Below are 13,445 nucleotides of genomic sequence, written 5' to 3'. Positions count from 1 at the left end.
GGTCACCTGTAACTGACTTTTTAAAGCAAAGACTCCATCTTATCAACTCTGATGCTGGAGTAGTATATCTGCTTTTTAAGGTTTCTGTTTTAGAATTTATTTTAGGTTTATTTGGTACAGCACAATGTCTTACAAAGCAGTTCAAAGATCTTCATAGAGTAATAAAAAAGCTAAATTAAACCAAACATGCTTGGCCTTTGGGGATTCTGTATTTAACAAACTATTCAAGCACTAAATTTTCTAAACTAGCTGAGACCAGATATTTAAGAGGTTTATCCCACTAATCAATCAAAACCAACAATAGATGTATTTGATTAACACATGTTTCCAGTGAATGTTATACATATAACATATATCTTGTATGTTTATGAGCCATTTTACATCAAACAAAATTTGATTCAGTAGAAGCCAATATGTCAAATAAATTTAAATGTGTCCTTTTCTTATTTGTTTTCTAGCCAGTTCAGGCAAATGTCACAGTTGTTATTTTATGCTAGATATGTTGATGTGTGCATTTATTACCCACATTACAACTGTGGTATAACATCCTTGTCGGACTGAGAGCAGGGCATTTAAGCGTCTGTCTTGGTAATGAATCCTCCATCTCTAAACATGTCATTTGAAGCCTGGATGACAAATTCAAATGTGTGTTTCCAGATTTGCTGTGATATCCTCCTGTACCTGCCTCAGGCTGTAAAATTTCTGTCAAGTGCTGCTCCCTATTTTTCATGAGATTTGTCAATTAGAAAACTAGAATAACACCGCTGTTATCCTTTAAAGCCAGCTGGGTGATAAACACATGACCAGTGGAGGTTTGAGAATCAGACAAATATGGCTGAATGTTTTGGTACTAGTTATAACTTTTTAAGAAGGCTAGAAAAAGGGGCACTGCTGTAATCCAGCCTGCAGATTGCAAAGGATGGACATGTGATTCAGAATCTGACTGGAACAGAAAGCTGTGGATTTTTGAAATAATGCATGTTAAAATAAAATTAACATGACAAATCCAACAAGTAGGCCAGTTGATGCTATTTGTCTCCACAGACAAATAAAATGAGGCAGACAACGGTGCTTGTTTTTGTTTTTACTTCCACAGTTGTCTTAACAAGAGGAACCGAAATATATGGATTTCACTACAAGCCACAGGGCAAACATGTGGCATGTTATGAAGGCTGAGGAATCCAATAGGAGGAGGAGAAACATTAGTTGCCTGTTAAAAAACATGGCATCTGTGCTGGCTTCCTCTTTTATAGATATGGGTCTGTAGTTGACCTGAGGTTAGCTGACACCAGCCTTCATATGTTTTGATACACACAAGTGGGCAGCTACTTCAACCAATATTTTCACTCCTCTTCACAAGGTTATTCACAGCTCTCTATCCCCCATTACTAATCACTATGCTGGCTTCTATGTGTATTAGCCATAAGAAGTGTTAATTTTTCAGCAGCAGCAGGAAAAGCTGTACTAAAGCACTGCCAGAGGGACACATTCAGTTGAGAGACAGATGATTTGTGGCCCTGGCTCCTGTGTGAATCTGTATGCATAGCACAATATGCTGTTACTCTAGACGTGGGTTTTCAGAATGAGCTTGGCATTTCTCCTCCTCATCCCCATCATCCACCTCCTCCCGCTCCCTCATCTCTGGACATAATAGAGAGTTAGCCCAGAGCACCTGCTGCCTGCTGCAGAGGCACTGCTGCCTTAAGACTCATCTAAGATACAACAAATCAACCTCAACCTGCTGCGACAGCCAACCACCCAGGGCTCGCTGCCCTTGTATGCAGAATGATGTTCTGTCTATGTAGACTGTGAGGGGCAAGTGACAGCTTTAGTGAGGCAGTGTGTGTAGGTTCTGTGTTTGTGTCAGCATGAAAGTCAGTGTGTACAAACAATAAATTGCAGGTATTTTGGCAACTATAAAAGACTGTTTACAACCTGGATTTTGGGTTCATATTTTTAGCCATTTTAGAGTGGGTTAGCAGGTTTGACTTTTTCATCTTTGAGGTTCTCAAACAACCTAGATCATAATTTCAAAATGAAACAAAGAAACATTATTTTAATTTTAAAACATAAAGAAATTCAAATGCTTTTTCCCCAAAAGCTTTTGGGGTTTAAAAACCTTAAAAACCCGAGAACACAATTTAACTTACTTTACCATTGAAGAACAAGTCTACGCAAAACACATTGCATAGCCCAACACACAACCACTATAGCTACACGTGTTAAACAGAAGAAAATAGACTTTGTGTTTATGCATACACAGCATTGATGGTGTGTCTACACAGGGTTTTGTTTTTCAATCTGTCTCGCACATGTCTATTGGAAAAGAAGGCTTTAAACGTGATCTAAAGCATATTTTTAAACATAGTGTAGGGAAGTGCTATAGTGGACTTTACTGGAAACCTAGTGATTTTGCCATTTCATAATAATCTATTTGTTGACCAAAATTTTGAAAATAAGATGCAGTTTATAAAAAGTACTAATGACTGTGGATTTTGAAAAAAAGCAATGTATTTACTGTATTTGCTTACTGCACCCTTCACAAAGCAGAAAAAACATATATTTCTGATCAATAAAAGAAAAGGTCAATTCAATGACTGTACATACATGGTCTTTTAAAGCATCATCAGTCCTGTGGCCTATATACTATATTAAGTAGGCCTACGTATGTTAGAGTTGATTAAAGCATAAACAGTACCCTGTACAATAATTAAACGTGCTAGCAGTACTGTGATGGGCATCGTTATATTTTACAATTCATTGGTAAGAGTGATAAGATATGGTTTATTTGCATCCTAATATGATTAGTATTTCCTTCCCATAAATATGTGTAAAATGTTTAATGGAAACAAAATGATCTGACTAGTGCATTTACTACAAAGTTTAGTTTACATATATGCTGTATCTATCATCGTGTTAGGTACCTGTGGCAAACAAAATTATGAGTATGTCACAACTTTCATTTACAGTAACTGTAGAGAAGCAGAGTAACAATATTACCTACTGCTGAACTTGTAAAAACACAAAGGCTGCAATATTATTGATGTTTTTGTTTGTATTAAAAATAAATTAATTGACACTATTTTATTTTATGAATGAATGAAACTTTAAAATTATGTTTGATTCTTTGAATTACTACCTTTAGTTCATCACATTTTACCAGGTGCTTCTACTTGAATAGCACATCATGGCCCTCTTTCCACCTTTGCCTGCACCCTTGTATGCATAAAGAATATATTTGAGCAAAATGTGAAAGAGGAAGAGAGAGAGAGAGGAAAAAATTTTTCAAGATTACTTCTGTGAAGTGGTAGAACTGAGACCAAAGTGAAAGATGGAAAGAAATCAGAGGTAGCTTATGAAATGAAAAACATATTCACTGAATAAATAGGATCAGAGGCGGTAAAGAATAAAGCGAATGTCTTCCTCTCTTTTCTAAGTCTTTTCTCTTACTTTCTGTCTGTCTCTCGTGTGTGTATGTGCCTACCGTTTGGGGAATGCAGCATATATAGTGTATCAAACTGACATCAGAGAGATAATGCACTAAACATGCAGATGGCAGGGAGGAGAGACACAAGCAGAACTTCACAGAGAGCGGCAGTCAGTGTCACAGTGCAGATTGACTGACATTTACAGTCGATTCTTATGGGATTGTTTCTCACGGATGGAGTAAAGTGAAATTTCATGCTGAAATTCCAGATGTAAGCATGATGCAACACAGACTTCTTGTTGTTTACACATTAATAATTCAGCAAACTCATTTTAATATTGTCAGTTGGGCTGTTGTGTAAAGAACAGCATAAACAAATGAAAATTTTGGCACTCAGAAACTGCTGCCGGGTATTTTACACTCACCTTGGGTGGCAATGAAGTGGTTTGATCGCTGGTAACCCTGTGTGACAGTCAGAAAGAGGTAGTTGAGAAAATAAAGAAAATGATGGAAGAGTTAATAATTACACAAGCACATGATGAAGTGAGACGGGGACTTCTAACTCTCATTTTACCCCTCCCATTCATTTTCTTTCTTCATTTTTCAGCTTCAAGTCATCTCTTATTCATCTCAGAACTGGGTTTGATGTCAGGACTCTGCTAAAATTCTGCTCTGCTTTTGACTGAAGTTAATTCAGTGGCTATGAAAACTAATCGTTGTGTGATCGCTGATGGTGCTCTGCTTAAAACACATTAACATGTTGGACAGACCAAACTGTTTGGACAGTTTAGGCTCCAACTTTGGGTGAATGACCAGACTGGAATCATAATGCATAGAGAAATAGCATTAATTCAAGTTTTCCCTCTCTCTCCCTGAGCCAGGTCATTACATGCAGAGTGAGGGAGCTGCCTTTCAAAGGCTGCCCAGCATGCGGTGCTTTGCATGCAGCCAGGGCTGCTGATCAAAGGTAGATTGACAAGTGAGGGATCTTCAGCTCTGGGAATAATTCTACCTGAGTGACACTGACTGATCTGGCTGTCTCCTTTCTGCTCAGCCTGGCATTAGTGCAGTTATGATACAGTGTGCACAGGTTGGAAGGCTATTAGTTGCATCCTGGCCCTCCACCAGACAAGCCCTGTGTGCTGAATGCAAAGCAGCCAAGCACGATAGAGGCCTAAAAATAAGATTGGTGTGACCTCTCATCACTCAAATGTAAAGTGATACAGTAAACATTTGTACAATCCTGTGTAACACCCTCCTCAGCCACACACACTCACACACGCACACACACACGCACACAGACACACACACACGTACACGCACACACACACGTGCACGCACACGCACGTGCACGCACACACACGCACAGTTCAGCCACACTGATATGCATTTGTGCAGTATTCAGCCAAGTAGCCATACAATTACATTCCATAACTGTCATGCCACAGAGGGAGGTTGAGATGGATGGCCATCGCTATGAAAGAGTGCAATGACCCTCATTCCCATGCCTCTGTTGAGTTCCCCTGGGCTAACCAGTTTCCTGTCTGTCACCTTAGCAACTGCATTTTCCAACAGCAGGCAAGCAGAAAAACATTTAGCAATGTGAATTCACAATGAAATGGAAAGAAAAAAGAAAACCCAGAGTCATTTGAAACACGAGAATCTTATTAAATCTATCCCAAAGACAAAAACAACTTTCAATTTATTTTATCTTGACAAATTTGGATCACTCTAAGTGAAACCTGCGAGAAGTTTGTGAAAATCTGACTTTGGTTTGTGCAAGTAAATGAGTTCCTATTTATCATGCATCTCAGAATACGTTGTATGGATCCGGCTGAAACTCTTAAGTGATAAAAAAAAAACATCCTCCCCGAGCATACTGGATGTCATTAGAGGGTGTTCCGAGGCAGCTTTTTTTTTTTGAGAATGAATGGTATTCATGTTTTATAACACCTAGAGCTTTTTTGCAACTTTTTGTTCTAGTGAAAATCAGCTGGAGGAATAGAAAAATAAGAGAGAGAAAGTACTTGTGTGTGTATGATAAACCACTTAAGAAATAAAGGCAAAAATTATATTTTTCCAAATCTGACAAGTTTCATAATACACAAATTATTGCTGTGTTCTTAAAAGCTACCCACAATGGCAGTTTTGATTTAAGGAGACCCAAATTGTCACGGTGGTATCTACTTTTATCTGTTGCCAAAGAATTTCAAGAACTGACTTCCTATGGTTATTTTTGTGGAGAAATTACTTCACATTCCAGGAAAGATGTGCTGATTTTATCCACTGGGTGAACAAGCTTTGTGAAGTTGGGAACTGACTATGAACAAGATTTCTTGTTACTTACTTTGTGGTATCAGTAAACAAGCTACTCTGGTCATCTACTGTAGCTAGTGACAGTAGCTAACCAGTAACTTGTTAGCCAGGCACAAAAGCAAAATTATTCAACCAGCCATACACCTATTTCATAAGGTTATGTCTAGTGATTACTTGTTTCTGAGATGCTTGATGAATACACTATGAACCCTGATATTGAGGTATGGAAGTCTTTTGGTTCTTTATTGGTGGTGGTGACAATGTGATAATGCAATCGACTGGGGGAGCTCTGTTACTGGCAGATTTGAATAAAGACTCCAGTGGCCCATGGCAATATGACATGCAATTGATTCAGTTTCCATTCAAATTTTAACCAAAATAATTCAAAGTGAACTGAATACTGAACTGCCTCTTTGCATACTGAATTTCCAATTGTAAAATGCATTTTCAAATTTAATAAAGAAGCCAAAAAACTTCCATACTACCCCCTGTACTGTAACTGGGAGTGATTATATAAAGGTCTTGTAAGCGCTCTCTAAAATAATTGCTGCGCTTTCATGCACTGTGTTTTGTACACTTTTGCCAGTCATTAAATATATTTCTAATGACTACTGTGTCAGGGTGTGTAGCCCGCCTTGACCTACTCTGTGGAAAAACTATTACTTCCTGTACAGGACAGCCAGATGAGCATCTGTCTATGGATGAAAGATGACAGAGGAACTCATGCAGTCAGATTGGGGGAAAAAGTGATGGCTAAAGGTGGAAAGGCTCAGCAGCCCAGAGTGGAAAAGGGAAGGAAGATCTGCTGGTGGAGAAAAGCCATGGAGCGCTGGCAGAGACAGCGAGAGGGGGCAGTGTAAAAAGGCAGAGGAGATGGGAAGAGAAGAGACGCAAGGTACTTACTTCCCTGTTTATCCGAATCTAAGATCCCAAAGGGTTGAAAACAAGGGGTGGGTATCAGAAAAGAGAGAAACAGACAGAAGAAAAGTAGGAAACAAGAGCTAGTTACTGTGATTAAAGAGCAAGAAAAAGAAGGTAATGAAATGGTTAGAGAGCAGGTTTCTCTGTGGACCTGTGGAAAAGAATAATGTTCAGAAACCTCAAATTCCCATGTATCTAAGATAAATTCCTACTTTTGTTTTAGAGTAAGCACAGTCTTTCTTCCTGTATGTATTTCTTCTGAATCCACTCACCTTCAGCAAATGAGTCTTTACTTAGCTTGAAAGAGGTAAAATGAGAAAAGAGTACTGTGGCAGGTTTTAATCTGACACCAGTGACAGTGGCAGTGTTATGAAGTGCATAAGGAATGTATTCTATTAATGGCTTAAGGCAATTGTTGTCTTATTGTGCTCTGCAGCAGCTGAAAAACACATTATCACTTGGAATTACATACTAATTGTATAATTCAACACTTTGTGCAACTTCATGTAACCAGGCAGACAGTAAAGTGTGGTGAGCTTTCATGTCCATTTAATATTCACCTGTTGATTAACCATAACCAGTCTTTCCTTCACTATGAATTTTACATGTCCAAACTCAATCAAATACACTGGCATTGGTTGCACAATCATTTTATATTGATGTTTCTCTCTAGCATTAGAGTTGAATTGATGGTTAGAAATCTACCTTAAAAATACTGATACTGATTCATTATAGCTTGGGTTGTATTTTTATGGTTTTGGCTGTGATATCTATCAGTTATAATAGTACTTTGCAATATCATTTCTGAAATATATTGTGAATTATGTGAATACCTTACTCAACAGCTTGCAGCTAAAAACATGAATGAACAGTTTAAGGAAGATTATACATCTCTCATTCATGGAGAAAACTGCAATGAATGTTTACAACATTCAATTAAAATAAAATGTCATCTTTGTTTTCTTTGCCAAAACAACCTAATCTGACTTTTAGCAATGATGTAACATTTCAAGATCTCAGAAATGTACTTAGTGAGTATAATTTCATTGTTACTAATGGGAAACATATCCAAAAGTATTGAATTCAATAATGGAAAGTTATCTGAACTAAGCTGTATGAAATCAGAATTCCTCTTTGGGATACTTTAAGGTGACAAGGGAAAATAAACTAGGTCATCATTTCTTGCACAGATGACACACAAAGACAAAGACATATGTAGTATATTAAGTTTAAGCTAAAGCTTAATTTGTCATTCAAAAAAGTGACGTTTTTTGGATTTGTCTGCTGAGGCATGGCAAGCATTAATTCCCATCCTTTTTTCCATTTTATCCTGTCCCAAACAAATTACCACTGCTTCCAACACAAATGTATCAGGCATTAATTCCTGAGCTCAAGAGCAACAAAGGACAACCTGACAGTGGGTGTTTAGGAGAACAAATGCAAAATCCTTTAACAACTGAGTAGATGATGTCACATTGGTGGTACATCTGTCAACAATAGATGGTAAGAAAATAAACATATAATGATTCAACACAGAAATGTCTTGCTACACATGCAAAGCAAAAATTATGTAAACCTGCATGTGAATGAGAAGAGATGGCGCTGGAACTTTAGTTTAACCTTTAAAATAAAGCATTTCTCAATTTATTTCAACGTTGCTCTCATCCATGATTCATTTGGAATGTTTTCATTTCAGAGTTGTGAGCCAGCGGTCTTTGTATGACATGCAGCCAGTTCTGTAGACAACACAGTTAATGACACAAAGATCCTTGAAGCATTTGTCCTAATGAAGCCCTCACAAAGTTCTCACGAAGCCCTCACGGAGCGCTAAAGGGAAACAGTGACCACACAAATCACTGTGAGCTTTAACCAATGCCACCTACATACAGTGGTGTGAAGAAGTGTCGGCCCCCTTCCTGATTTCTTATATTTTTGCATGTTTGTCACACTTTAATGTTTCAGATCATCAAACAAATTTAAATATTAGTCAAAGGTAACACAAGTAAACACATCATGGAGTTTTTAAATGAAGGTTTTTATTATTAAGGGAAAACAAAATCCAAAACTACATGGCCCTGTGTGAAAAAGTGTTTGCCCGCCTGTTAAAACGTAACTTAACTGTGGTTTATCACACCTGAGTTCAATTCCTCTAGCCACACCCAGGCCTGATTACTGCCACACCTGTTTGCAATCAAGAAATCACTTAAATAGGACCTGCCTGACAAAGTGAAGTAGACCAAAAGATCCTCAAAAGTTAGACATCATGCTGAGATCCAAAGAAATTCAAAAACAAATGAGAAAGAAAGTAATTGAGATCTGTCAGTCTGAAAAAAGGTTATAAAGCCATTTCTAAAGCTTTGGGACTGCAATGAACCACAGTGAGAGCCATTATCTACAAATGATGAAAACATGGAACAGTGGAGAACCTTCCCAGGAGTGGCCAACCGACCAAAATTACCCCAAGAGCGCAGCGCCGACTCATCCAAGAGGTCACAAAACACCCCACAACAACATCCAAAGAACTGCAGGCCTCACTTGCCTCAGTTAAGGTCTCTGTTCATAACTCCACCATAAGAAAGAGACTGGGCAAAAATGGTCTGCATGGCAGAGTTCCAAGACGAAAACCACTGCTGAGCAAAAACAACATAAAGTCTCGTTTCAGTTTTGCCAGAAAACATCTTGATGATCCCCAAGACTTTTGAGAAAATACTCTGTGGACTGACGAGACAAAAGTTGAACTTTTTGGAAGGTGTGTGTCCCATTATGTAACACCACATTTCAGAAAAAGATCATCATACCAACAGTAAAATATGGTGGTGGTGGTAGTGTGATGGTCTGGGGCTGTTTTGCTGCTTCAGGACCTGGAAGACTTGATAAATGGAACCATGAATTCTGCTGTCTACCAAAAATCCTGAAGGAGAATGTCCGGCCATCTGTTGACCTCAAGCTGAATCGAACTTGGGTTCTGCAGCAGGACAATGATCCAAAAAACACCAGCAAGTCCACCTCTGAATGGCTGAAGAAAAACAAAATGAAGCCTTTGGAGTGGCCTAGTCAGAGACCTGACCTGAATCCGATTGAGATGCTGTGGCATGACCTTAAAAATACGGTTCATGCTTGAAAACCCTCCAATGTGGCTGAATTACAACAATTCTGCAAAGATGAGTGGCCAAAATTCCTCCACAGCGCAGTAACAGACTTATTGCAAGTTATCGCAAACGCTTGATTGCAGTTGTTGCTGCTAGGGGTGGTCCAACCAGTTATTAGGTTTAGGGGGCAAACACTTTTTCACACAGGGCCATGTAGTTTTGGATTTTGTTTTCCCTTAATAATAAAAACCTTCATTTAAAAACTGCATGATGTGTTTACTTGTGTTATCTTTGACTAATATTTAAATTTGTTTGATGATATGAAACAAAGTGTGACAAAAATGCAAAAATATTAGAAATCAGGAAGGGGGCTAACACTTTTTCACACCACCGTACACTGATTCAGTCACCTGCTGATGACCTGGTCCATTCTGTCCAAGTACATTTTCTTTTGTTCAGCAAAAAATTGCAGAAACAGGACAAAATACAGCATTAAGAAATCATAACTGTAAAACCCTGCCAAGAGTACTTCAGCAGGCTCTGCCAAAAATATATTGAAGACTCAAAAGCTTTTTAGAGCCATTTCAAGGGACCCCTTTATTACGAGATCAGCAGAGGTCACAGCCTGGCCTGTGTCCAAGACAGATGTGACTGTCCTTTAGATAGTGTTGGTCTATCTAAAGAAAAGCCAGCAAGATAGGAACTGGCAGGAGCCTGAACTGATGCTGGGACTGGACAGTACCCCTGAGATACTCACTGAAGCTTAACTGTAGGTGAGATCAAAATGTGTGAAAGTAGACGAAAGGATCAGCTACCTTATAGTAGGTCCAATTGCTGTGCCATGTCGCCTTACCAAAGCATTTGGGTGAGTCATGAGACCTGGTGCTCCAAGCTTATGGGCTTTTGAGGGATTTCCCAAGTTGTGATGAAATCTCACCTCAAACCCTGTGTGCACTAGCATGTGTAGATGTAATGCAATGTTGTGGGTGTAGTTACTGAATGAATGTTTAGTCTGAATAGCACAGTCCTTACACAACCTCAGTCAGTATACGGAGAACTCCTCTAGTCAAGCACTGGATCAACCACAACAATAAAAGATGATTTGTACATATAAGCTTTTAAAGCAGGCGGATGACTTACATCTATGTAGTTGGCATTGACATAATCAGAACTGGGGTCTGCGAGCAGAGAGTGAAGTTTGACCCGGTGGCGGTCATCTGAAATGCATAGAACAAGAAGAAGAATTATCTATCAGTCAATAAAATATTAAATATTTAATTAATGAAAAAAGCAATTGCACATCTAAACTGTTCATATAATCCATTGGCTTTTTTTAACAACCCATTTCATTATTTGACTCCAGGGACCAGATGTATAAACAATATGAACACATAAAAATCATTCATAATGCATTTTGCAGCATGAACTGCTAGCTATTTATATATGAAGAATGTGTGGTGATAATGCGAGCACTTCATGTATACTTCAGATATTTTCAGTTTTCAATAGCCAGCTATGGGGAAAAGATGAGGAGATTAAATATAAAAAGACAGATGTAACAGTGTGTGATTAGGTGTTTTGCCAATTACTTTATTATTTTTGACACTTTACAAAATTTTTACAATATGTTGATCAGAGGCTCACTCTAATCTGAAAAGAATATTTTTTTAATTATAATCCAGTAATTATTTGATCATCAGTGATCTTTTACTGTTAACTTTAAATGTAAAGTAGTCTACTTGTAAAGTTGGTTTCTATAAAAGAACTACAACTTTGGTTGATTAATCACCGTTCAGACATTTAATAATGATTATCGAGATATCACTACAACAAGAGTTTGCAGACGTGATAAATTAATGGAGCGGGAACTATAAATAACTACGGCTGTGCACACTGACAGTTGTTCTGTGCTGCTGGAGAACCTCATGGGCACAACACAATTGGTAAAACCGCACTTCTCACTGACACGGCTAATGAGTAGTGAAGTAGGAACACAGATTGATATGCAAATTGATGACTAAGTGTGGGAGTGGAAAGAGAGCATGAACATGTGTGTTTATTTTAACAAAGACTACAATTTATGAAACAGAAACTGGTGCACTCACAGCTTAATACATGTAATGAAAAGATTTAGTTTTATGCATCTGGTTCCTGGTGTTTGTTGCTCCAATTTTGTAACACAAGGGTTATAACGTTACCAATATTCATACGTCGAAAACTCAGTGTTGTTATTTTTTAATTTGCTGTTGGGTTATTTGTTTACTATGATGTGGTTGGAAATTGTTTCAAACTGCTGTAGCTCTTTTTAACTTGCACGTTGCAATTTGTTAATGATTATTAATAAGTTTATGATCTGCATAACATTTTGTATAATACCTCTGCAGTGGTACAGTACAGATGAAACAGACAAAATGAAATTTCAGGCTGTAATTTAAATGACTAAGGGTTAGAAACGTAGCATAGATTTATGTATTACTAGTACTGGTAGTGCCTTAGACCACATTTAGTCTCATAGTGCTTTACAGACCACCACTAATCACAATAGTACCTAAAGAAATACAATGAATAAAGCAAACAGAAAAGCAAATCTTTCATTCCAGGAAAGATTCAATGTGCTTCACATTAAAACCAAGACAAAACAAAACATTTATAACCAGCATGCACATATACAAATAAAGCATACACATGAATACAGACAACCAAGTAGATCAATCTGACACTTTAAACACAATAAACTGATCAAATGCATATGAAAACAGCGATATATTTTCAGCCTGCCTGTAAATACTCTGAATGTTGGAGGACATCTAATCAATCTGGCAATGTATTCCAGTGCAGAGGACCACAAATCTAGGTGGTTTTGTTTCAACTCTCAGAACCATTAGAAAGCCTGGACCAGAAAACTTAAGGGTTCTGACAGGTTCTTAACGAATAAGAGTATGGCCATTTAGGACTTTATGAAGGAGGAGTGAAATTTTGTAGTCAATTCTGACACTAACTGGTAGCCGGTGCAGAAATATGAGAGCAGATGTGATGTAGTCAGATTTATTCTTTCTGGTCAGGATTCCAACAGCTGCACTTTGGATTAGCTATAGTATACCCACAGTCTGGTAGACCACTGAGGGGGGCATTGCAATAGTTATAATTTACTCAATATGGATTCAAATGATAGAAAGCTGCTTTTGTGGTGGCTCTGAAATGTTGGTTCTCAATCAGTAATGACACCCACATTTCTAACTTGGGTGGCGCCTGTCGAGGAAAAGGAGTCTTGAAGGGAACAGACTTCCTTCTGTAAAGGCTTAGCAGCAACTACAAGGCTTTCTGTCTTGTCCTTACTAAGCTGGAGGAAGTTGACGGAAATCCAAGTGTTTATGTCCTTAGCTGCATTCACAAACATGTCTTACTCTTTAAAAGCTGCCATCCCACAGTGTGAAATGTTGTTAGTTTCATTTTGTGACAAAGATTTAGTATCTCGTGATTATATAAATGTTCAGACAGTGATTCACAGTGACTGTGGAAGAACACTGAAATTAACATTTAGAGTACATCATCACAAAGGTTTAAAAAACACGAGTAAAGCCACTGTCAAACAATCAATTTTAATTATTAAACTTTAAATACAGTTGTTTTACAGTTTGTAGTTTTTATCTAGAAATCAATGGAGAGTAAAAACAATTACTGGGTGGCCTTTG

At 37.9% G+C, this 13,445-nt stretch overlaps 1 protein-coding gene across 2 annotated transcripts in view; it reads right to left on the bottom strand.

The window, feature by feature from the left end:
- Nucleotides 1-13,445, bottom strand: part of ptprua (protein tyrosine phosphatase receptor type Ua) — a 176,233-nt gene that overhangs the window by 17,827 nt on the left and 144,961 nt on the right. The window contains exons 18-20 of one of the 2 annotated variants that reach the window (XM_026300744.2): nt 10,894-10,970; nt 6,647-6,664; nt 3,853-3,889 (exon numbers count right to left, since the gene is read on the bottom strand). In XM_026300744.2, the coding sequence (XP_026156529.1) occupies nt 3,853-3,889; nt 6,647-6,664; nt 10,894-10,970 (132 nt within the window). The remainder of the gene's footprint in view (nt 1-3,852; nt 3,890-6,646; nt 6,665-10,893; nt 10,971-13,445) is intronic. The other variant, XM_026300745.2, reaches the window with a different exon arrangement.

Source organism: Mastacembelus armatus, chromosome 11 (assembly GCF_900324485.2).
Source record: "Mastacembelus armatus chromosome 11, fMasArm1.2, whole genome shotgun sequence".
Taxonomy (NCBI): domain Eukaryota; kingdom Metazoa; phylum Chordata; class Actinopteri; order Synbranchiformes; family Mastacembelidae; genus Mastacembelus; species Mastacembelus armatus.
This window is presented reverse-complemented; position numbering and strand designations above follow the sequence as displayed.